This window comes from Stomoxys calcitrans, chromosome 1 (assembly GCF_963082655.1).
Source record: "Stomoxys calcitrans chromosome 1, idStoCalc2.1, whole genome shotgun sequence".
Taxonomy (NCBI): domain Eukaryota; kingdom Metazoa; phylum Arthropoda; class Insecta; order Diptera; family Muscidae; genus Stomoxys; species Stomoxys calcitrans.
The window spans coordinates 5,023,942-5,049,766 of record NC_081552.1 but is presented as its reverse complement, the minus strand read 5'-3'; the positions used below and the strand labels follow the sequence as shown (position 1 = coordinate 5,049,766).

General features: G+C 36.0%; 4 protein-coding genes across 6 annotated transcripts; 2 read left to right on the top strand and 2 right to left on the bottom strand.

Moving 5' to 3' along the window:
- Positions 1 to 2,364: 2,364 nt before the first annotated feature.
- Positions 2,365 to 5,709, top strand: LOC106087068 (nuclear hormone receptor HR78). Of its 2 annotated transcripts, none has more exons than XM_013251963.2 (4): positions 2,365 to 3,106; positions 3,231 to 3,545; positions 3,878 to 4,177; positions 4,246 to 5,709. In XM_013251963.2, exons 1-4 carry the CDS (start codon positions 3,079 to 3,081, stop codon positions 5,505 to 5,507), a joined length of 1,905 nt encoding a protein of 634 aa, XP_013107417.2. In that variant the 5' UTR covers positions 2,365 to 3,078; the 3' UTR covers positions 5,508 to 5,709. The 2 variants fall into 2 exon arrangements, with proteins under 2 accessions (XP_013107417.2, XP_013107416.2); XM_013251962.2 differs by having other exon boundaries at positions 3,231 to 3,551.
- A 7-nt stretch (positions 5,710 to 5,716) lies between these two features.
- LOC106087070 (probable aminoacyl tRNA synthase complex-interacting multifunctional protein 2) lies at positions 5,717 to 7,774 on the bottom strand. 2 transcript variants are annotated; one of them, XM_013251964.2, is made up of 5 exons: positions 7,565 to 7,774; positions 7,344 to 7,460; positions 6,597 to 6,764; positions 6,307 to 6,535; positions 5,717 to 6,227 (listed from the first exon to the last, which is right to left on the bottom strand). In XM_013251964.2, the coding sequence occupies exons 1-5, from the start codon at positions 7,694 to 7,696 to the stop codon at positions 5,851 to 5,853; spliced, it is 1,023 nt and encodes a 340-aa protein (XP_013107418.2). In that variant the 5' UTR covers positions 7,697 to 7,774; the 3' UTR covers positions 5,717 to 5,850. The 2 variants fall into 2 exon arrangements, with proteins under 2 accessions (XP_013107418.2, XP_013107419.2); XM_013251965.2 differs by lacking the exon at positions 7,344 to 7,460.
- A 2,192-nt stretch (positions 7,775 to 9,966) lies between these two features.
- Positions 9,967 to 12,653, top strand: LOC106087064 (U3 small nucleolar RNA-associated protein 14 homolog C). The gene is made up of 2 exons (XM_013251956.2): positions 9,967 to 10,444; positions 10,506 to 12,653. The coding sequence occupies exons 1-2, from the start codon at positions 10,043 to 10,045 to the stop codon at positions 12,498 to 12,500; spliced, it is 2,397 nt and encodes a 798-aa protein (XP_013107410.2). The 5' UTR covers positions 9,967 to 10,042; the 3' UTR covers positions 12,501 to 12,653.
- On the bottom strand, positions 12,640 to 25,770 carry LOC106087065 (uncharacterized). Its single transcript, XM_013251957.2, has 8 exons — positions 24,756 to 25,770; positions 20,934 to 21,085; positions 20,706 to 20,853; positions 19,098 to 19,499; positions 18,711 to 18,839; positions 18,472 to 18,622; positions 18,302 to 18,408; positions 12,640 to 12,972 (listed from the first exon to the last, which is right to left on the bottom strand). The coding sequence occupies exons 1-8, from the start codon at positions 25,390 to 25,392 to the stop codon at positions 12,677 to 12,679; spliced, it is 2,022 nt and encodes a 673-aa protein (XP_013107411.2). The 5' UTR covers positions 25,393 to 25,770; the 3' UTR covers positions 12,640 to 12,676.
- Between the last annotated feature and the right edge of the window lie 55 nt (positions 25,771 to 25,825).

Sequence of the window (25,825 nt, the reverse complement as noted above, 5' to 3'; positions counted from 1 at the left end):
GCCAGCAACTTCCACTTGTATAAAAATAATGTTGTTATAATAGCAAGACCAAAAGAACACCACTTTCTTTCAAAATCATTATTACTTCGTACAGATTTATTATAACAGCTTGTTAAGAAAGAAACATTTTTGTTTTATTTATTTTATAAGTATATTTATTTATATTGTTATACAAATAGTATCTTATTTATGCATCCACAAATAATATTTTCCACCCCGTGTAAGTACACGTGAGCAAGATCACTAACACTAACAAACATTTAGTTACAATTAGAAGTTTGGCGATCGCGTTTATTTTACGTAAGAAAACGACTTGTTGCGAAGCGACAGTAGTTGTGCTCTTTTTGGGCGTCGTAAAATGTAAATTTCCCTTACATAAAAAAACAAGTTACAGCGAAATGAACACTTTTCGTCAATATTTTCCGCTCATATTTTGGTATAGAGTTTCACCGCGAAACCCGAATATAGTACCAACCTTTAGGGGAAAATTGTCTTGTCGAACGTCGGCAATTTTTTATATCCAAAAAAACATATAACAAAATATGTGTAAATACAAAAATATGAGATTTCTGGAAATCGTTGCATTTGTTGATTGGAATTTCAAAAAAAAAACAAATAATTTATGGCGATAACTTTTAACAGCAGGTACGATTGTATGTAAAAGTCATTAAAATCCATTTTTCTTCGCTAAATAATCATATGATATGAAGAAAATAACTTTTTTGTTGTAAAAACATAGTGGCTTCAACTTTCTTTAAAAAAAAAAGTGTGCTTAAACGCATTTTAAAAAATGACTACTGAATATTGACTACATGAAATTTCATCAAAATCGGACAAGGGAATCGAGGGTCAGGCGTTAATGGATTAAATTTATTAGACTTGGCTGCGTATGTTTACTTTTCGATAAATATGCCCTTATATGTCATACATCGTACGACACCTTGTTCACTCATTTTCCATATAAAAATACTTGGCAAAAAAATATTTGTAAATCAAGACACCAATTCATGGATGCTCTGGATTTTACGGCATCTCTTTTTCGACTGGAACATAGCCCTAGACATATCACACATTTCTGGCATATAAAATGACGAACCAATGGATTGTCCTGATGCTTTAAATCAATTTTAAAGTACTGCTAGTACGCCACTTTAACAAAGTCCAATATAGGGTTTTTATATTTGTCAAATAGATATATATTAAGATCCAGCACACAACATCGCCTTTGCAAACTCATGTCGAAATACGACAATAACAAATTTTTTAATATCGAAAAACCGAAGATCTGTGTGAAGTGTAGAAATCATATATTATGGCCCTATACTATATCTCAAAAACAAGAGCTGTTGCACAAAAAAAAAGTTACCCGATTTGGATATAATGAACAAATAACCAACTTTATCATATTGTTGTTCATTGTTTTCTTTAAAGGGTCGCAGGTCGACATTTCATGGTATACAAGCGTTTATGCATAATTTTCTTCAAAATTTCTATTTCATTGCCATATTGGAATGGGTTTTGGATTCACACAGAATTTTTAATTAAAATTCCAAGTTTTTTTTTTGTCATCAATCTAACGACCATATTCAATTAAAGTATCACGTTTTACATGAGATTGTGCCACAAGTTCTTCAATTTCGGGAAATTCTGTAGTTTCTTTATAATATAAAAATAAATAATGAAACAAAAATAATTGTATGTAATATGTAAAAACTAAACAAAACATTACTATTGGGTTGCCCAAAAAGTAATTGCGGATTTTTCATATAGTTGGCGTTGACAAATTTTTTCACAGCTTGTGACTCTATAATTGCATTCTTTCTTCTGTCAGTTATCAGCTGTTACTTTTTAGCTTGCTTTAGAAAGAAAGTGTAAAAAAAGTATATTTGATTAAAGTTCATTCTAAGTATTATTAAAAATGCATTTACTTTCTTTTAAAAAATCCACAATTACTTTTTGGGCAACCCAATAATTGTGTATTACAAATTTTAATGTAACGATCCTGTTGTTCTTGCACCAAGAATTCAATCATATGGCAACGCTTGAGCAGATTTAAAAAAATTAAACCAGATGTCGCTTAGTAACAATAAAAAATACAACCCAGAATGTCTAGGCAATGAAGTTTTTCGCTGGGTTTGTCAATTGTATGTCACTTATAATTTAAAAGACATGAAAAATGAAATGTTTGAATAAAATTTCATATATCTCACTCGCCATATCATATATGTATCTCACACCACACCAAAAAAGTAATTCAAAAACTGAAACCGTTTCAAAAGATTTGGCATACGTCGTGCAAACGTCTGAGCCAACGTCATTGTAATATAAATTTCACTCTATCAACGAACGCCGTCAACACTAATGCCTGCCGGCACTGTCATCTGCTCACAGCACACAACTAACAAGAAAATAGAAGATAAAAGATTCTAATCCGACTTATTGGAAGGAGAAATGTGCTAATTTGAACTGACACAGAGTTAACTCTGGCATAAATGCTTCCCAAAGTGTATTACAAAATTACATCTCAGATATTTTAGATGTTGAAGTGTTCGATGTTTCTGTGGTCAATAAAAAGAAACCTAAAGTAGCGTATATATCAAAGTGATTGACCTCGAGTTAAAGTCAGCCATTGGAAGCTATAAAAAAACGAGCCACATAAAGGAAAATATTACCAACCAAAAGCCCAAGCGAAGCAACAATTTTGTCTTACTTTTTACATGTGTTTGCGTGTGTGTGTGTAGCTATGGCTGTGTGTAGTTAGAAAGAAGTGTGGAGTAGTATGGATGTAGGTACGATGATATGTACTGAACTGAACTAGAAAACAAGTGCTTCTGGCTTTACTTGACTGCCGCTGCTGCTGCGACTGCATAGAATTTTAGTCGTTTGTGCGACGGCGACCGGAGGGGAAACGAAAAAGGTCAAGAATTTTATAAAGCAACAACAACTCACCGTGCAGTGTATCGGTTTCGGGAGAGTAGAGAAGAGCAAAAAACCCACACGTTGAACAAAAAGACAATAAGAGTGAGGGGCCAGCCGAGCAAAAGGTGTGCGACGGGGCCACTTTATAAAGCTCCGACAATGGGCACAAGTGGTTTTCAAGCTGAAGGTGAGGCTCAAGGCTCTTGTCGTTGTTATTTATTTTTTTTTTGCTTTTCAACTCTACAACATTTGTGTAGAACAATTCAAGTTCCAGTACTAACGCCAAACCTATTGTTCTTTTATTTGCACAGATAAATATTTTGTGAATCATACGCAGCAAACACACGGAGCAGGTGGCTGTGGAGCTGTTGCTGGTAGTGCATCTTCTGCAGCGAATAGCAGCAACAATATGAACGTGGAATTGTGCCTGGTGTGCGGTGATAGAGCTTCCGGCCGTCATTATGGAGCCATCAGTTGTGAAGGATGTAAAGGATTCTTCAAGCGATCGATACGCAAACAACTGGGCTACCAGTGCAGGGGAGCCATGAACTGTGAAATAAACAAACATCACCGCAATCGTTGCCAGTTCTGCAGATTGCAGAAATGCTTGGCCAGCGGCATGAGAAGTGATTGTAATTTTCATTTAATAATGTCGACAAACATCTAACACCGTTTTTTACCAAAAAAAAATATCTTTGGCTTCCACTAACCCTTTTTGGCTTTTGAGGACAACCACATATCTTCATCCAGTTTCATTTCAAATAGGCACACAGACACACGCTTGAAAATAAATCTTCAAAGATTATGTGTTGTGCATGTCCAGCAAAGCTTAGCCAAAATTTTATGCAAAATCTCCAAGAACTAGTTTATGCATGATCATTTTTTCATTTCGAAATACTTGTTTTGTCCAATATTCTAATCTTTCATTTTACGTTTGACCTTTATTTGCAAATTCCAGCTGTACAACATGAAAGAAAGCCAATTTTGGATAAGAAAGATCCCATGTCATCAGCGTCAACCAGTCAAGCTGTGCAAAGCTTGACTGTCGGCGGAGGAGGCAGTGGGGCAGGAGCAGCATCGATGAAATCAAATACTAGTCCCCAGTTTCAGCCGAGATCGAAACTCTCGCCTTCTCTTTTCAATCACAACTTAAGTGCAGCTGCAGCGGCCACAAACGCGGCAGCTGCTTTTTCGACCACAGCAGCTGCTGGCATATTTCCCATGGGCTTAAACTTTGCCGAACTCACACAGACCTTAAGTAAGTCGTACATGATGTATCATAATAAGATTTGAATTCTAACTTTGAATCTCTGCCAAAAACACAAGTGCTAGCTACTCAACAACAGCAACAGCAAGCTCATCATCATCATCAACAACAACAACAACAACAGCAGCAGCAGCATCAACACCACCAACAACTATCAAGTCAATCATCTTCCAGCTCAAATAAGCATATCAGTTATTCCCCGGAACCCAAACACCATATAGACGACAACGACGATGAGGAAGATGACACATTTGACAACACTACATCGTTGTGTTTGCAAAACCTTTCCACAACAGCGACCAACAATAATAACCAAAGTATCAATTTCAACCTTGAGGCTTTGGCTCCTAATCCACCTACAGCTGTCAGTTTTATACAAACGCAATTGGATAAGCGGGTGATAGATAAAGCTTTGCAGCTATTGCAGCCCATAAAGCAACAACTTGACAGTATGCCCACAGGCGGCAATGGCCTTTCAATTAAAAACGAGCTGAATGAGGACGACGAAATGGGCGACCAAAGCGGCAATGAGGACGATTTCAACGATAGCAGAGATATGGATGATGGCCAAGAGTTCATAGTGAACGAGACGGTGTTCGAAAATGAATTGATTTCATCGAACTATGCCAGTTTCAATCTGCAAACTCCAACGCTAGTATCGTCCTACTTCAATGTCCACTATGTGTGCGAGTCGGGCTCTCGTATTATTTTCCTTACCGTTGTTTGGCTGCGCAAAGTTCCCGCATTTGTGGAACTACCCCAACGAGCGCAAGTAGCATTACTGCGTTCATCCTGGCCTTCCTTGCTGGCAATAAGCGTGGCACAAGTGCGTAATCTCTCTCAACGAACTATAATCAATACACTGATAAGCAACGTACGCCAAATGGCAGATGTGGACAAAATCGAACCACTGAAAATCAAAAAACTAAGTGAACACATAGCGCGTCTAAATTCGTTCATACAAAATATACAGTCACTGGAATGTAGCGACATGGAATACGCCCTTTTGCGATTGACCTGCCTTTTCAATGCGCTCTGTTTCTTGCGACGTAAAGACCATTGTTTACGAACCTACGTTCAGCGCGTGCAGCAATCTAGTCTGAATAGTCTACGGAAATTAATCATGTCCCAAGATTTGTCGGCTTATGAAGCGGACGAACGTTTTAACAGTCTCGTTCTCAACCTAATGCCCCTGAGTGCCTTAGAGTCGGACTGTGTGGAAGATTTGTTCTTTTCGAACCTAGTGGGTCAAGTGCAAATTGACAATATGATACCCTACATAGTAACTTTGAGTAACAGTGTAGGAAGCCTGAACTGTTGAGAGTATTCGGTCATTGTGCGTTTTTTGCAAATGACGGCGTCTTTTTTATTGTTTTTTTTTTATCAGACTGAAAATGAATGAACTATTGATGATAATAAAAGTGAGAAACTCACTTCCCTAGTTGTAGATTGACTGCTGTTAAGTTGTCATTATTTTTTCTGAATTCAATAAAAAATATACTTTTTATAATAATACCAACAAACACTATATACGTTGCTCTTACCTCAATCTTGAGTTTTGGTAAGTATCAGAATATTTCGTCGATTTATTTTCTGTGCTACACACACACACACACACACACATTCATTTTCGATTTCTTAAACTAAATTAGTCACGAACTGTCTTAAATCAAAGTTACTTTAGCGGCTCGTTTACGCCATTCAAGCAATGATGGCGTTAAATCTTTATCGGTTATGGAGGGCATACGACGCAAGGAACTGTGAACACCAATATCGGCTATGGACATTTTATCACCACCAAAATACTGTTGTTTTTGTAGGCGATTATTTAAGGTGCGTATCATATTAGCTTTACTTTTGGGCGTAGTGCAACGCAACAATTGATAGCAAATGTCCAACACAGCGTCAATTTCATTGCATAAAAGAGAATCTTCATAACGATATTCAGTGGGCCCAACACGACCCAAATACCTGATGATATTCACTTCACCATAAATGGGCACATACATGGTGGGAGAACTAATCATCTCTGTATGTTCACCTTTGAAAACAGAGAGAGAGAGTGAAAGTGAGAGAAAAAGGATTATTTTTTTTCAAGTATTGTACAAATTGCGACTTACAATTTTTCCAGATAAGCGTAACATTTACTTTTGGTAAAGCGGGATTGATGGGCACAGATTTAAGAGCTTCTTCAAAAGCTTTGGCTTCTTTGCCAATATCATTCATGGTGGAGTGGGTAAACGTTTTCACATCAATAGTGAATAGCTCTTTCCAAGCATTTTTCATGGCCAATAAAGCATAGGGAATAAAATTTGGATGACCATTTATAACAATATCGTGCAAAGGTTCCTGCATGTAGAAAAAAAAAACAGTTGGCATTATGCTAACCCAAAATGAGATTTTAACTAACCTCACGCAGACCTCCATTGTTGGAGGAAACGAACGAAGTGTGCTGAAGGCCTTTCTGGCATAGACCCAATGTGGAACGTATGCCAGCCAGCTGTTTTTTCAGTTCATCCAATTGTAGCAGTACTTTTTCCTGGCGTTGAACTACTGATTGGGCATCATCGCAAGAGACCTTTAAAAATCAAATGAAAAAAAGACATAAACAACAATTATTTTCATTAATGAATTCAGTGGACAGCAGACATTTTTAGGTTAGTTTTATGACATATTTAGTGAAAAGCTAACGATGGCAGCCACCTTCGGAATCATTTCTCTTCAGCTACACAACAACAGTTATTCTATAAAGCACCCCCAGCACACACTATTGACTCGAACAGTTTACTAAATACTAATGGAAAAATGAGCAGCAACCAAACACGAGAGGTAGGCCTATGTGTGAGAATCATGAAAAATAATCATTTGGCAAGGAGAGAGCGAGATATGAGAATTTGTGTTAATATGTTGTGTTAATAGTATTTTAAAATTGCAAAGCTATTATGGACTTTTTTATTCTTAGCGGAGAAGTATGACTGATTAGTAATGTCCTTCAAAAAGTGTTAAGAACTTTGTCGAGTTAAGAGTTTCCAGGGCCACATTACCACAATGCCTCTATTTCTTGGAACAACTAGTGAGACAAATAATTGAGTGCGAGGGTATCATGAAAGTTAGTGAATATATTAGAAAGAAGAACAAACACAAAAGAAAATTTAACCTTCAGAATTTGTTGAATTTGCAAACCAAGTTTATCCAAATCGAGAGGGCAACACGTGCTTACGGCCGAGGCTGTGGGCGTGGGCGTAATAGTCATACCAAAGAATTTCAGAAAACCCTTCAAAAATGGGATAGGTGTGAGTGGTTAAAACATTACAATTGTTGCAAAGATGAATGAAATCCAAGAAAAAGTTACCCCAGCAGGATACCATTCATACTTACATTTGAGACGCTGGCATGACCACCAGAGTGAGTGTCTTCGGCCAAGGTGGTTGTGTTCAAGTTTTTCATTTCGTACATGCACTTGGGCAGATTAATATCAAATTTCGGAAGTAACGTTTTTAGTTCATACATGGTTTTTTTTATGATTTTTTTCACAATTATTTTATTAGAATTGCAAAATTGTGTGTCACAGATGGCACATAAATCGAAATTATATCAATTTTTTCGATAAAAGGTATGTAAAATAAGTGACAAGGAAATCGATTCTAAAGGGTTCTTCACACAAGCGAATAAATTGCAGTAGTAGTTGCTAAACAACCTATTTGAGATTCAAAAATTGTTAAATCATCGAAATTTGCACATTTTCAATTCATAATTTGTTTATGATTTTGACTTTTTTCTATGTGAGGAGAGAAACAGAGTACTAGCCATCATCATGTAACACTTAGGCATCATCCTGTAACACTTGGATAAGTTCATCTATTTCTTATAGAATATTTGCGACCTTTCCTTAGAACATCATATACAGTACAATATTATTTAACTGCAATACAGTACAAACATTGAATCTTACCCCAAGCAGGGAACTGCTGGCTAGTTTCATCTCTTTCTTTCTTATAGATCTTTTTTATTGCATGTACGCTTTTCTTTTCTCCCTTTTGTTCATTGAAATGCTGATTGAAATGTCATATTTTTGAGCTTCATACAACAAGTTAATTAAAGCGTCAACTTTTTCAATAGGCTACAACTCAATGTGGATTAATAGACCAACTGAAAACACCCGGCCGGTTTGACGGTAGTTCGATGTCAGTTCTGTGCTTACATTCGCAGCAAACCCCCGCGCACGTTCTCTTTGTTTACATACACGAGCGCACGTTTCTTTGGTAGTATTGAGAACAATGTAATTTTTGAAATTTCATCTTGATGGTAAGATAGCGGATTGCACCATATGATTTGTTGTTCAAATGAGACCACCTTTAAGGTTGGTACTATATTAGTTTTTCGCGATATTTTTCGCTATTACTTTTTTTACATAATAATTTTAATGCAAAAAAACTTGCTGATTTCATTCAGTGGAACATTCCCCCATTCCCATCAGGATGCACTAATAAGGCGAAGTCATGCAAACAGCTGAGTACATTTTTTTGTTTGTTTTGATTTTGCAGTAAATCTAAATGTCAGACTTGATATCACAGCTGTGATATTTTTCTAAAATCTTAAAAAGGTGTTCTATTTGATCCGATATTCCACACATAAGCAACAAAACAGTGTTATAATGATGAAAATACGTATATAAAACACATTTTAAGAAAATAAGTTGTAAAACAAAGTTTATTTCTAAAACCACTTTGACATTACAATTTACGGCATTTGCCACTGAAAGTAGTTTTGTTGGGGGTAGATTTTTGTTGTCGTGCTAATGACACTACCTCTTTGTTGTACCATCATTCACACTTAAAGCTTAGTAGTGACTTCGATTGTGCGGAAAATGTTGGGAAACATCAATTAAATTTTGTGAAATCTCACAATGTTGGAAACAACATTGTTGCTAATTCGTTTCATTGTAATTATATTTTTTTTTTGGCGTGTAAAGCGTTGTTTTGGTTGAGAACAGTTGTATGTTGACATCATTTTTATCATACGACTGTCAACCAAACCAAATCGGAAGGGGGCGGACCCTCTCCAGTTACCCCAAATCAAAAGTGGACCAATAAGGATAATATGGGTATCAAATGAAAGATGTTGAAGAGTAGAATCCGAATATGGTATTAAAAATTGAGTTCATGTACCCAGGACTAAATGTCTTCATTCATTTGAGGCCAAATGTATGAAGACAAGACAGTATAATCTGGGATTTAATTTAAATGTATTTGGGAGTAGAATACAAATTTGACAAAAATTTTCTGGCCAAATGCTTAATGGGCCACCCCAATCCAAGCCGGAAAATTGTATCCACCATGGCAATACGGGGCTCTGCGAGCTATTTGGATATTTGTTGAAAGCAGCATTTAAAACCTACGAAATTTGACAATGTTGCTAGCAAATTTTAAATTTAAAACCCCTCATTCTCCCTCTTTTTTATTCCGAAAGGCAAAACCCTTAGATTGACCCCAAACAACAATTGTAAAATAACAATTTTAATAAAATTTTACCGAAGGTAATAAGGCAATGTCCTTCTGAATTGAATCATCTAATTTTTTGCTTTAAAAACTATTATCTAAAAAAAGTAATCGACGAAAAATGACGCGAAAATCGATTATAGTACCAGTCTTTATATTAGAATTATTTAGTAGAATGTGTACGATTAATTTCACAGTGTTAACACTCCATAACGTGTCATCTCTTTATTGTATCAATTATCGTTTCTTCGATTAATAAACAAATATCGAAATTAGAACCTAAACCAGACGGTGCTGTCAAAAATAAACGTGCGAACGTGCCCTTTTTGGTTGAAATTCGAGTATATTTTATTAAAACATGAGTGATGATGAGGAACAAATCAATCCAAAATCGCATAAACAACTGCTGCAGGCTATCAGTAGTTTGGGAAAGACTCAACATATTCGCAAATCGACACGCGATGAACCGAAATTGGTGCAAGATGAATTCCAGTTGGTCAAGGGAACAGCAGTGGTGTCGAAGCCAAAAGCACAGCCCGTGGGCTTAAATGACATAGTCCAGGTTTTACAAGGCACCAAGAAGCACTTGGACACTGGCAAAGAGCTTAAAAAAGCTGCAACCTCAAAAAAGGTTCTCCATAAGCCATTGGAGAAACCTGCAGCAGAACGTATCAAAAGAACAATAGGTTATGAGGATGTCAAAACTAAACTGGCCAAATGGGACGCTGTGGTCACTTCCAATAGAGCCGCCGAAACTCAAGTAAATAATGATTTTGTTGTATGAGTCGATCCAGTGGCTACCATTTTGTTTTATTCTACAGGTATTTCCCTTGAAATCTGAAACTGTTTACCTTAACACCTCGCTGTATCGCAAACCCTTAAAGCATAGCTTCAAAACTGATTTGATGGTGCAAATGGAGGAGCTGGAGAATAAATACGCTAAGATCAAACGGGAGCATATGGGTGATATGCAAGATCCTGCAGAATTGCAAAAGCGCGAACAAGAGCTTTTACAAAAGAAAATGACAAAGGAGGAATTGATTGCCAAACGTAAGGAGCTAGCTTATCTCAAAATGAGGGAAGCTCAAAAGTCAATAAAGGCTCGCATGCAGAGCAAAATTAAATCGAAAAAATATCACAAACTTTTGAAAAAGCAAAAAATGCAAGAACAAATCAAACAGTTCGAGCTTCTGCAAAAGACTAACCCTGAAGCTGCCATGGAAAAACTTAATGCCCTTGAAAAGTCCAGAGTTTTGGAAAGAGCTAACTTGAGGCATAAAAACACTGGAACGTGGGCGAAAAATCTGCAAATACGTGCCAAATATGATAAAGATGTACGCAAAGACTTGGCCGAACAGTTGCAGGTGAGCAGACAGTTAACTCAAAAAATTAAGGAAGACGACTCTGATGAGGATGGGAATAAAACACTCAATAAACCTGAAGAACAGGAGGACGAGGGCGATTACGACCCCTTTAATCCTTGGACAACGGTAGGCAAGAGGGAAACCCATATTTCCAAGGAACAAGACGAGCATACAAATTGGCGTAAATATTGGCTGGAACGCAATGATAATGAGAAAATGCTCGAAGAGTACAAGCGATTATTAGAGGAAGAAGAAAATGAGGACGCTAACGCCGAAGAGTCTTACAATGAGAAAGAAGAAAATTCATTGGACCATAACAAGAGTAGTGAGCAATCTAAAAATAAGTTGGAAAACAAAGCCAAGTCAAAATCCAACAAGAGACCGAAAACGCATACCATTCCCACAAAAATAGCTGATAAAAAGCAAAAGTTTGAAAATGGATGGCTAGTTGAGGAAATAGATCCCAACGCTGTTAAATCTCTGGACGATATTTTTGATGCCCAAGAAGATGCCATTAGAGAGAAGCTTCAAAAGAAATTAGAGATAATCAATGAGAAGGGCAAAAAATTGGCCAAAGGCAAGAAGATTTACAAAAAATCTTCTGGTATAAAAGAGCATGATCCTCTACAGAATTTAAAGGATTTGTCATTCAAAAAGGCTGCTACACGACCATTAATAGATGAAGAGTTGACCAACGTATTGGATGAAGAAAACCGGGACACGGTTACGAAACTAAATGAAACTTTGGAGAAATCTTTGAAATCGAAAGATGCCGACTCAAACATGGAAACAAAAGTCAATTCTAATGCTGACAGCATAGACCCAAATAAGTTGGCAGCTGTAAAGCTGAAACAAAACGCCATAGGTTTTGGTGCAGTAAGCGAGGCCATTGGTGATGTTGATATAGATGATGACGACGAGGATCACAATAGGACGGAGCAACAAATGACCATTGCACAGGCCTTCGAAGATGATGATATTGTAGCCGACTTTAGTCATGACAAAACTAAAGACTCTGAACTTAAAGATGCTGAAATTCAACTCTCGATGCCTGGCTGGGGCTCTTGGGCAGGGGCAGGTATTTCCAAAGAAAAGGCGGAAAGACGCAATAAACGTCTTTTGCTTAAGCTAGCCCCAGAGGAGAAGAGAAAAGATGAAAATAAAGAAGGTGTCTACATCAATGAAGGTGTCAATAAAAAATTAAGAAATCACTTGGTCTCCGATATACCCTTCCCATTCACCTCCCTGAAAGACTACGAAGCAAGCATAAGAGCGCCAATAGGACGAAATTATGTCACGGAAACAGCCTTCCGTATGCTCACCCGTCCATCAGTCATCACTCAGAAGGGCAAAGTTATTGAACCGATGGATGAAAGCGAGCTGGTCAAAAAACCACGCAAACTTCGGAACCCCGTTGATATACGAATTGCCCAAATGGCCAAGGCTAAGTAATGATAGTTGCCTTTTTATTTGTCCCTAGAACTCAATTTTATTGGTTTACGTATAAAGTTGGATTTATTTTTCAATAAAAAAATTGTATATATACAGTGCATATATGATATATACAATGTATATAGTTCGCATATGTATGTACATTAGTCAGAATCGGTTTGTTTTTTTTTTTTTTTTTACTCTACCACAAAGCAGAAGTAGTTCTTATACATAAGGGGAGCCTCATCATCCGATATAAAGTTTCGCTCTGGTCTAGTCGAAGAAAAGGGATTTTCTTCTGGTTTTTGCACAATTTTCAATTCACGACCACATTCTTCTTCAAAACGCTCCATGTCCAAAGGCAACTCATATTCGGTATAAGCTGTGACCACAACTGGCACATTTAGATCTGAAGTAACTTTAATTGTATCTGGCCAGGTATCTTCCATTTTGTAGCCAGTTGAACGATATAGACCAGCATTGAAGAAACAGACTGTAAGACAAAAATTTAGTTTTAATCGATTTGCAAGCAACACAGTTGTGACATCATGCAAGGCAAGTGTTAAGCATGGCATGAGCTAATGATTTGATTTAATGTGTCTTAATAATGGCAAGGGCTCCGTGATCTAAGATAAGATCGGGATACAATTATACAAATATAGGTTTTTAGTTTATCATGCAAAGCACCATTCAACAATTTGCCAACAAGAAAATGGAGTAAGTTTTAGTTTAAATATCTCTTAAGGCCTGCTTATGCTCTCGTAAATGTAGAAATTATGTATCGTAAATGTATAGAGGCAATTATGCTTATTATAAAACGTAACATTTGACAAAACCATAGCAATTTTTTAGACTGTAAAGTGAGTCCCAATTCACAAGTGATTTTTGGAACTCTTTCATGACTCATGAAATCACTGTGGTATTGTTCCTTTGTTTGGCATTTCAACACCTTTTCACAGTTTTCTCCCATATTGCCTGCTGTGTGCATACGATGAATGGGGCTGACACGCGCCGTCGAAAGTATTTCGCCATATACATATATATGCACCAGAGAAAGGAAAAATAGCCTAAGTGATAATAATTAAATAGTACATAAAATATTTTTTGTAATTGACCCAAGGAAAGAATTATTGAAATTTCCGAAATATTTGTTATTTTTTTTATTGTACCATTACATAGTTTTGCAAATGTTATATTCAAATTTCACTTTTAAAATTTGGTTCGCAAATGTAAAATTCCCGAAACACGAACTTGAGGTTTATGTTTGAGTCCATGATCACTCCTTAGAAACAAAGCACTTCCGGGGGTTTTTCCAAAAATGCAATGGAACATATTGTTTTTTGAAGTATAAAATAAAGAGTAGCGAGGCGGGTTTAAGTCTTGCTACCGACATAGACTAACATAAATTAATATATATATTTGAAATTTTCAATAAAAAAATTAATTGATTCAATTATTTTTACATTTTATATAGTACTAGCTTTTACGTTACATGGAACAAAATTATTCTTTGAATCATTATTTTCGACAATTAAAGAGCAATAGTATATGCATATCCCCTAACTAACAGTATAACAATATGAGTCCCATATGAACTTTATTGGACTACGAATTCGCTCGGAGGGTTTAATGTCATTTAAGTTTGGATGTTAGATGTACTCCATTCTAAAAATATTTTATTTTAGGCCGATATTCTCATGATGACACTTGGCGCTGAAAAAAGTATCATCATCGTGCTCTTCTCTCAAATACCGTTTGTTTAAACCCCATATTGGCAATGGTCAAAGGTGAGTTAATAGGACGAGGCGTCCCCCAAACGTTTGGCTTCAAAATTGGTTATCAAATTCGTTTTATAATCTCAAAAACTTTTCATTTGAGCCACATATTGGCATGGTCGGTAAATTTTTTTCCCTTGAGGAGGTATTTTGGGGAAACACGGCTTCACATTTGGATTTTCGTATTCTACTCCCAAATACCTTTATTTGCGGTGGTTAGTAAATAATTGCTGTTTTTGTGGTATTGTGGGAAAGCGGTAGACCCCTAGAAAATTTTGTCCCAAAAGTGGGTACCAATTTCGTGCTCTACTCCTTAATACCTTTCATTTGAGCCCCACATTGACATGGTCGGTAAATATGCCCATTTAGGGGTGTTTTGGAGAGTGGGCAGGTCCCCCAAACAGTAAGCCCCGAAAATATGTCAGCATCGTGCTCTATTGTCATTTATTTGAACCCCATATTGCCAGTGGCCTAGAAATTGAATATCAAATTCGTTTTCTAATCTCAAACCCCTTATTGTAAAAGTCAGCAAATATTTCCGGTTCGGGGTATAGGTCCTAAAAACTATCAATATCGAGCTCTACTGCCTTGAAGACCCAAAGACCTTTTATTTGAGCCCCAAAGACCTTTCATTTGAGTCCCATATTGCCATTGTCGTAAATATGTCCTCCTTGGGGGGATGTTTTTGGGGAGGGTTGACCTCCAGAAACTTGGTCCCACATTTGGATATAAGATTCGCATTCCACTCGCAAATACCTTTCATTTGAGCCCCATATTGACATGGTCGGTAAATATGTCCGATTTAGGGGTGTTTTGGGGGTCGGGGGGGTCATCCAAACACTTGGTTCGATAATTGGATATCAGATACGTTTTTTAATTTTAAACACCTTTCATTTGAGTCCCATATTGTCGTAATTAGGCTATACATATATTTGTTAGGTCTTGGGGGTGGGGCGGCCCCCCTAGGTACCCCATCCGAAATTTAAATACCAAATTTTTGTTTTTAGATCACTATAAGAGAGCACACAAAATTTCGGTTAAATCGCACCACCCATCCCTGACATCTGGCGTTTCTGAAAATTAGTATAAGTGAGAGGGTCGGCCCCTCCTTCATATATCAATGTATGTAAATAGTACCAAAGGATCATTTTGCACCATCTTTGAAAATTTCAAGAAAATCGGTTCAGCCGTTTCTGAGTCTATAAGAAACACACAAACAAACCGAAAAAGAAACAAATTGAAGATTTTCTATAGAAAACCTTATTCAGCCAGGCTGCATTGAAGATTTTCCATAGAAAACCTTATTCAGCCAGGCTGCATTGAAGATTATCTATAGAAAACCTTATTCAGCCAGGCTGAATTGAAGATTTTCTATAGAAAACCTTATTCAGCCAGGCTGAATTGAAGATTTTCTATAGAAAACCTTATTCAGCCAGGCTGAATTGAAGATTTTCTATAGAAAACCTTATTCAGTCAGGCTGCATTGAAGATTTTCTATAGAAAACCTTATTCAGCCAGGCTGAATTGAAGATTTTCTATAGAAAACCTTATTCAGCCAGGCTGAATTGAAGATTTTCTATAGAAAACCTTATTCAGCCAGGCTGAATTGAAGATTTTCTATAGAAAACCTTATTCAGCCAGGCTGAATTGAAGATTTTCTATAGAAAACCTTATTCAGCCAGGCTGAATTGAAGATTTTCTATAGAAAACCTTATTCAGCCAGGCTGAATTGAAGATTTTCTATAGAAAACCTTATTCAGCCAGGCTGAATTGAAGATTTTCTATAGATTTTCTATAGAATTTTCTGAATTGAAGATTTTCTATAGAAAACCTTATTCAGCCAGGCTGAATTGAAGATTTTCTATAGAAAACCTTATTCAGCCAGGCTGAATTGAAGATTTTCTATAGAAACCTTATTCAGCCAGGCTGAATTGAAGATTTTCTATAGAAACCTTATTCAGCCAGGCTGAATTGAAGATTTTCTATAGAAAACCTTATTCAGCCAGGCTGAATTGAAGATTTTCTATAGAAAACCTTATTCAGCCAGGCTGAATTGAAGATTTTCTATAGAAAACCTTATTCAGCTAGGCTGAATTGAAGATTTTCTATAGAAAACCTTATTCAGCCAGGCTGAATTGAAGATTTTCTATAGAAAACCTTATTCAGCCAGGCTGAATTGAAGATTTTCTATAGAAAACCTTATTCAGCCAGGCTGAATTGAAGATTTTCTATAGAAAACCTTATTCAGCCAGGCTGAATTGAAGATTTTCTATAGAAAACCTTATTCAGCCAGGCTGAATTGAAGATTTTCTATAGAAAACCTTATTCAGCCAGGCTGAATTGAAGATTTTCTATAGAAAACCTTATTCAGCCAGGCTGAATTGAAGATTTTCTATAGAAAACCTTATTCAGCCAGGCTGAATTGAAGATTTTCTATAGAAAACCTTATTCAGCCAGGCTGAATTGAAGATTTTCTATAGAAAACCTTATTCAGCCAGGCTGAATTGAAGATTTTCTATAGAAAACCTTATTCAGCCAGGCTGAATTGAAGATTTTCTATAGAAAACCTTATTCAGCCAGGCTGAATTGAAGATTTTCTATAGAAAACCTTATTCAGCCAGGCTGAATTGAAGATTTTCTATAGAAAACCTTATTCAGCCAGGCTGAATTGAAGATTTTCTATAGAAAACCTTATTCAGCCAGGCTGAATTGAAGATTTTCTATAGAAAACCTTATTCAGCCAGGCTGAATTGAAGATTTTCTATAGAAAACCTTATTCAGTCAGGCTGAATTGAAGATTTTCTATAGAAAACCTTATTCAGCCAGGCTGAATTGAAGATTTTCTATAGAAAACCTTATTCAGCCAGGCTGAATTGAAGATTTTCTATAGAAAACCTTATTCAGCCAGGCTGAATTGAAGATTTTCTATAGAAAACCTTATTCAGCCAGGCTGAATTGAAGATTTTCTATAGAAAACCTTATTCAGCCAGGCTGAATTGAAGATTTTCTATAGATTTTCTATAGAATTTTCTGAATTGAAGATTTTCTATAGAAAACCTTATTCAGCCAGGCTGAATTGAAGATTTTCTATAGAAAACCTTATTCAGCCAGGCTGAATTGAAGATTTTCTATAGAAAACCTTATTCAGCCAGGCTGAATTGAAGATTTTCTATAGAAAACCTTATTCAGCCAGGCTGAATTGAAGATTTTCTATAGAAAACCTTATTCAGCCAGGCTGAATTGAAGATTTTCTATAGAAAACCTTATTCAGCCAGGCTGAATTGAAGATTTTCTATAGAAAACCTTATTCAGCCAGGCTGAATTGAAGATTTTCTATAGAAAACCTTATTCAGCCAGGCTGAATTGAAGATTTTCTATAGAAAACCTTATTCAGCCAGGCTGAATTGAAGATTTTCTATAGAAAACCTTATTCAGCCAGGCTGAATTGAAGATTTTCTATAGAAAACCTTATTCAGCCATGCTGAATTGAAGTTTCCATAGAAAAGGTTTAGTTGTTTAAAGGCTGAGATTACGATAATGGATTTTTATATCAAATCCTTTGCCATTCGTTGTTATACTTATGGCAAAAAATTGGCCTTACACATAATGTTTCAGATTTAGATTTAGGCTATTATCATTCTCAAAGCCACAAATATAGAATACTTTGGGTACATATATATATATATATATATATATATATATGTATTTACATGCGTAAACTTGTAATATTTCTATATGAACAACAAGTTGTATCAATTTCATATCTGTATGTTTTCTTTCTTTGAAACCAAAAAGGGGGGGCGATGTCAACATAAATGACAGAAAGACAAGACAGTATGAATGCAGATTTTTCAGGAAATCACAGAAGGACCAGATGCATGTGGCAATCAAAAAATGGTTTGAAGTAGTACTATTTGTAAGATATTTTGATGTTAGAAATATTTGAGTGAAATAAAGCCAGGGAAAAGCAAATAAAATATGGTTGTGTCTGTTTGTGGTTCGGTTCGATGCAAAAGCCAGCTTTTAAAAGCATCTCTTTTCACTTACCTAAATTGGGCGTTACAAAGTTTTTCCTCTTGCGATAGTCATGATAGATATGGGGTTCAAAGAAATATTTCACAGTGCGCTCATTTTTCCGGCATGCCTTGCAACATCTAAAATATAAATGAAATACATTTCAATCTATGCCAACAGATGGGCCACGACATCTGACATACTTTGTTTTCTTTAATTGATCGAATGATATATTATTGGGATTTAGTTCAGGCCCCACAAATACCACATTCAGATTCTTGACTGTGTGGGTAATGTGCAGGAAGAACAATTCCCATTTATTTAACACATCGACTTCAAATTCTATTTCGGCTCCTAAAAATAAATGTTCCCATTGATTCGATGTCAACTATAAATAAACAGAACAGAAATGCCACAGGCAAGTCCATCAGCACAAGCATACCTATCAAGTGAATGGTGAGGTCTTCGTGACTATTCAATTGTTGCGTAGCTTTTAGAGCATACCAGGCAGTCAAAGGTCCCGTAGAGATTTGTGTTAGAGCTGCATATTCACAACAGTTGTCTGGTATATCTATTGAGAGTAGAAAAAGTAGAACAATTAGTTGGAAAACAAGTAAAAGTTAATCTAGAATTGAAAACAAGAGAGTATACAGTATTTTGTGGATGTTATACTCTTTGATTAAATAAATCTTACGTATCGATTATGAATTGCAATTCAAATTTAGGAGATAAAGCCACTAAGTCGAAAGAAATGTCTATAACAGATTTGTCCATTGGCAACACAACTGAAGTTTGGTTGCAAGCATTAATCGACCCCATTAATAGTTACCTAGACCCAATTTAAGGAACACCTCCTTGGTATTGTTGCACATTGTGGGTGTCTCCTTTAGGACCTTTGACGGAAGTCCAGGATCTAAACGGCCAAACTTTTCCTGAAATATTATCAGCTCTTTAAAGAGATGATACGCTGTGCACCATTTCTTATGCTCAGCTACCACATGGTCATCACAACAATAGGACACCATGCCACAGTCAGCACAATCTTGCAAGGCCTTAAACTCAAATTTGCGACATTTCACATGCATACATAGGCGGGGAAATAGAATAACTTCTTGCTCGGTCGCCGTCAAGGGTCTTTGCAGAATAGAACTGGCATTGCGTATCGTTACTATACGATACGAACGAAATTGATCTGGCGTCATATCTGAACATTTATCGAAAATGTGACCACCTGAAAAAAAAACAGAGAGAAAAAACATAAAAATAAACAAATATTAAAAAATGTCTGTGTGTGTTGTGTAAACATTTAGGATATGTTCCTACGTGGCGAATGTCAAATAAGAATTAATTTTGAAAGCTAAACGATCGCGTGTGTATATTTTAAACACTAGGGTGTTTAGAGAATAATTTGGACGGTACATTTATAGGGTGATTTTTTTAAAAACAAAATTGAAAGAAACATTTCAACATTTTAAGTTTTATCTGTTATAACTGCGCAATGAATTTAAATCTTTTACGTTATCTTCCCCAAAGGGGAGAGTTTTGCTAATTTGACCATTAGACCATTAGAATATCATAAGAAGTGTAGAATTATCTATTGATCGCCGTAGCGCAAGTGAATAGTTTAAATGTAGTGAGATTATCGAAAACACTTTTCTGCGTCGAATATGACCTCACTTATTCATATTTGTGAAGCTTTCAGTCACAGAAAAATTGAAGGAATCGGCTCAAACGGTTCCTTACCATTGTGTTAAAAGATTCGATTCGCACAGCACTCGTTTAAATGAAATTGAACTTTCTGTCGTCTGAACATCCCCTTACTAATGTTGGCTACATTTGTAAGGTATCCTGCCATGGTAAAACTTCTCTGTTAAGTGGTGTCGCTATGCGGCACACCGTTCGGACTCGGCATAAAAAAGGAGGCCCTTCTCACTGAGCTTAAACTTTAATCGAACCGCACTCCTTGAGAAGTATCCCCTATTCCTTAATGGAATGTTCATGGGAAATTTCGTAGTAGTAGTAATCTTTCTGATGTTCCGTAATGGAAAATTTGGCATCATAAAAAAATTCAGCATCATAAGCGGACATAGTGTCTTCCTTCAGTCTAAAGCAATAACATTTGAGTTCAAATTCCTTAATCTTGAAAATACGCATGGATTTGACAATGAAAGAAATTTGCACTCAAATGTTCGTTGTTACAACCTAATACACACATGTGTGTATGTGCATCCATACATACATACGTAAATGCTGAGGATAGAACAAATTTTATGAGGAATCTTGTTGTTGTCTATACAAATCTGTCATTGGTCATAAAATCAAAAATGTTAATGAATTTCCGTTTATCACAAAATGACAGACGCATGCTAACGATCATTGAGAAAATTTGTTGCAAGAGACATGGGCGGGTGGGTGTTTTATGAACTATACATCTTACCAGATATTTCGGCAGCCACTTTTCGCAATGCTGAACATAATGGTCGATGTTCTGCATCATTTTGCATATGCTTAACGCTGCAATAATATGTCATATGGCATTTTGAACACTCAATTGATTGTTGTTTGCACAAATCAATCTTGCATAGCTGTCAAACAGAAGGTGATAATGAATTTCTTAAATTATGTGCATTTGTATGTTAACAGTAAAAATAATCGATTGACTTACATTGCATAGGGAGGCAATAAAATATTTTCGTGGTTTGTATACATATTCCAAAACTTCTTCTTCCTCGTCACTGGACACTATATCAGTGGGTGCTTCGCCGTCTAAGAGCTTTTTCAAGTTCGCCATAAGATTATTTTCCAGATTGGCATCGCCTAAATGATAGATAAAATATGTGTTTCTTTATTTTAGAGAATATTTAGTCTTTTTATATTGAGAATTAAAAAAAAAAATATAAACAAGTTTTTATGTGAAAGAAGTTAGAGCGCCATAAAACCCCCCTGAGAGTATGTCAATATCGATGTTGTAATAAGTGCGAGAGTAGGATTGAGAGAGAGAGAGAGAGAGAGAGTGAGTAATAACTTAAAATATAAGAAGTCTGAGGCCTTTATTTAGTTAAGAAAGTAAATCAAAAAGGAGTAAACATAACGGTGGTTTATTTCTTGATATATTAAAAAAAAACATCTGTCAAAGCAAGCAGCGAAGAATACAAACAATTAAAAACGTGTATTTAGCAATATTCTGTATCGCGGATATGAAAATAATTTCATTTACAAAAAGTGGAATATACTTTAAGGCAAAAACAAGACTTACAGCTTTGAACTATAAAATAAATATAAATCGATTCTAAGATGCTCTAACTCACAGTCCAGTTGTGTACTGCAAAGACTATATGGAGCTCTGACGGACAAAATATTTGGTGCCTCAAAGGTTTATGGTGCGTATAATTAATAACAAAATTCCTGTCACTCATGCGTATGGGAACACATTCGACTTGTTGGATATAAGTCGAATAAAAAAGTTGCATTTCGTAAATATGTATCAGTTTTTATATCCCCACCTCCAAAGGATGGGGGCATACTAATCTAGACATTACATGCAAAATTTCAGCCAAATCGGGCAAATTTTTAATTGAGTTAACAAATTTCTTTATTGAATCATGCTTTTCATTTTCTCTGTGATACCTTTATCATTGGCATAGTTCAACTTATCAAAACACAAAGATAATGTTGGTTAGCTGCAAAAGTCGTTTTAGAATGAGTCTGATGGTAAAACCAGAAGGGGAAAACCAAAACTCCGATGGGGAGGCCAAGTAGAGATAGTCATCTCGAATTTACGTGTCTTACAGCTAATGGAAAAGGATGTTAGGAATTGTGTGCTAAGAGATGTTAACGATAATGGCTGATGTGAAGACTAAATTGGAATATGTTCAATGATTACTTTCTACGGCCGCTATTACACGGCATGTAGTTGTCTTATGACAGGCCACTTTTTATATTCACATGTAATCGAAAATGTATACCAAAATTGTTAATTTACACACGGTTCATCATTTTTGTTATGAACATTATGCGTAAACATTTTTCAAGTTATGAGAAAGCTGTTTAAAACACGAAATTGTGGAAACAATTTAATTTGAAGTAGTTTTTATTCGACCGTTGACCTTAAAATTTTAACTCCAAAACTCTTAATGTTAGAGTCAACGGAGACCTATACTGTCATATACCAATAGATTCATCTCGGAAAGCTCTTTCAGAATCTATGGTGATTAAAACAAAAACGCTCCCAATTTCAAAGTTAAGGGGTTTTTTTCAACGTAAAAATAAAATGTCGGATGAAACTCTTGAAAAGCGAGCTTAATTTATCCGTCGTACATAAAACTATTTTTAGGAGTTTTATTTTTTCCTTCAGAAAATAGAGCTCTTTTCAGGAGTTTTATTTTCCCCGTCTATTTTTAGGAGTTTTATTTTTTCCTTCAGAAAATAGAACTATGTTCAGGAGTTGGTTGCCCAAAAAGTAATTGCGGATTTTTCATATAGTCGGCGTTGACAAATTTTTTCACAGCTTATGACTCTGTAATTGCATTCTTCCTTCTGTCAGTTATCAGTTGTTACTTTAGCTTTAGAAAAAAAGTGTAAAAAAAGTATATTTGATTAAAGTTCATTCTAAGTTTTATTAAAAATGCATTTACTTTCTTTTAAAAAATCCGCAATTACTTTTTGGGCAACCCAATAATTTCGTCATTCTGTTTGTAACTCATCGATATATTCGTCTAAAATATTATATTCTTGATCATCATGACATTTTCCGTTCGTCCGTCTGTCTGTCGAAAGCACGCTGACTTTCGAAGGAGTAATGCTAGCCGCTTAAAATTTTGCACAAATACTTCTTCTTGGGTCGGTTGCGATTGTAAATGGGCTATATCGGTCCATGTTTTGATATAGCCGCCATAGAGGGTACAATTCTTATCCGATTTGGCTGACATTTTGCATGAGGTGATTTATTATGACTTCCAACAATTGTGCTAAGTATGGTTGAAATCGGTCCATAACCCGATATAGCTGTCATATAAACCTATCTGGGGTTTTGACTTCTTGAGCGTCTAGAGGGCGCAATTCCTATCCGATTTGGCTGAAATTTAGGGCGAAGTGTTAAGTTATGACAGCCAACAACTGTGCTAAGTATGCTTTAAATCGGTCCATAACTTGATATAGCTACCATATAAACCGATCATAAATCTTGACTTCTTGAGTCACTAGATGGCGCAATTCTTACCCGATTTGGTTGAAATTTTGCATGAGGTGTCCAAATATAAAGCTGCAAGGAGTGTTGGATTTTTAGCAGCACTTTTTCATGCCGTTCTAATATTGTCAGATATTCAGAGCTGGCGGGTTTCGTCTGAACGTCCAGCTTCATTTGAAGCCATATTTTAAAGAAATCGCTATAAAATAATTGCTCTTCTTGAAGCATTTGTGTGGCGACGTAGAGCGGCTCCAAGAGGGCTTCCATAATTTCCCATTCTGACTGACCTGGGTTAAGCGCGGTATTGACATTTCTCAAGCAGAAGGATTTGTAACGCATTAAGCTTTTTGGCATCAATTAGATGGAATTTCATCAATGGAAACTTGGGGTAAATTAAAATGACTAGTCATGTTGATGAAATAATTTGTAACATATCGTGTATCGTGTATCTTGTATACAACAAACCTGTAAGTAGGAGTCCGTAAGCCTTTCGCTAAATCTTTATCAATTGTATCACATAATCATGAATTCAAAGAATTCATGAAGTAATTACACTGCTTTACAAATTTTAATGATCAGATCAGCGGCGAACTTTGAAAAATGTTATTTTCTGAAGGAAAGAATAAAAAAAAGAGTTTTATTTTCTGAAGGAAAAAATAAAACTCCTAAAAAGAGTTTTATTCTCTGAAGGAAAACATAAAACTTCTAAAAAGAGTTTTATTTATGAAGGATAAATAAAATTTGGAAAATTCTACATTTTTGAAAAATGGTCTTTTATTGTTATTGAAATAATCATATTTAAAACAAATTGTTTTGATAGCTTCTGGAATGTTAAAGGTTTGTATAAAGCTGTTTAAAAAATATAAAAATATTTAAAAGTTATTTATTGTGCTTCTAATTGGCCAATTTTTAAAGAGGAAAATTGACGAATATGAAGGGCCCTATTCACAAGACTTAATGTAGATTTGAAATAGGTTTATTTGATAGATTTTCTTTATAGAACTGTCAATAAAACTATTTGAAGGCATCATTAAGTTTCGTGAATAAGGTCGGAAGTCTAAAAAAACCCCAAAGTTAATACTTCTTATTTATTAAAAATAACAAAAGTATTTAAATTCAAATAAATGTTGTCTTTTATTGGTGGTAATGTGAAGTAAGATTTTGATATTCTTCGTGTTTCTTCTTTCCATTTCTCTCTCTCTCTCTCTATCTATCTCTCTCTCTATCTATCTCTCTCTCACGCTAACAACACTTTTCCTCTCCTAACCAAACACATTCTCAAATGTTCATAGTCGTACTTACCATCTGCCAACATGGCCTCCATTTTCTTTTGAAGATTTTGTATAAATGCACCTTTGTCACTTTTGTTTTCGCTTGATTTCTCTTTCGATTTTCCGGATTTTTGACTAGAAGTAGCTGTGCTAGGCTTGGCGTCTTTAGAAGCTTCCATTTTAGCTGATTTTTGATTGTTTGCAGCCTTTGTCTCTTTGGAGGGGTCCGGTTTTGGAGATTTTTGATTAACAGGTGCTTTTGGTTCATTTGATGCTTCAACTTTGGAAGACTTAGTTGCACCACCAAGAGTCTTAGCCTTTGTATCCCTGGCACTTTCAAAGTTTTGAGGGGCATTAGCTTCAGCAGCCTTTTGTTGATTTTTCAGCATTCTCTCGCGCAATAATCGCTGTATGGTTTTAATGGCCTCATTCGGATCTAATGTCTTGGCAGTAGCACCGCCATCTTCTTCCAAACCAGGTAGATCGTCATCATCATCATCATCATCACTTTCCTCTTGAGATGGATTTAAATTTTTTGGAGTTTCATTTCCGTTGACCTCACCCTGCTGGAAATTGACCTCGTTTTCTCCATCCTCTTCTGCCTTCAAACGATTTGCCTTGTTACGCGGTCTATTGCGTATTCTGGGCTTTTTCTTATTGGGTTTCATTTTCGTAGCTCTTTGTCTATTTTGGACTTATGTAATGTGTGTAGGGACAACCAGCCCACTTGACAGATCACCAGCGACTGCGTTTGACTTCTCAGCGCAAAAGAAAGAAGCTTTTATTAATTGTTTAAACCAAACCATTTTGATTTTGGCTAGTGGCCATAACATGCGAAGAAAACAGACAAGAATTGTTTTTGTTAATTATACGACACAACGAAGAAAAAAACACAACACTGAAATCCCAGCCAGTCGAGTGATTTTAAACACTACCATCAGTGCTACTAGAGCCGCAACAGGCATGCATGCCACCGAGACAACCATCTATTTGTGTGCCGACCGCCAGCCTGCCTATATTATGATCTTGAAATCAGTCCACTGATAAAATATGCCGAAAAATGAGCAACAACAAATTGGCTCACAGTTGTGGCGGCGACAT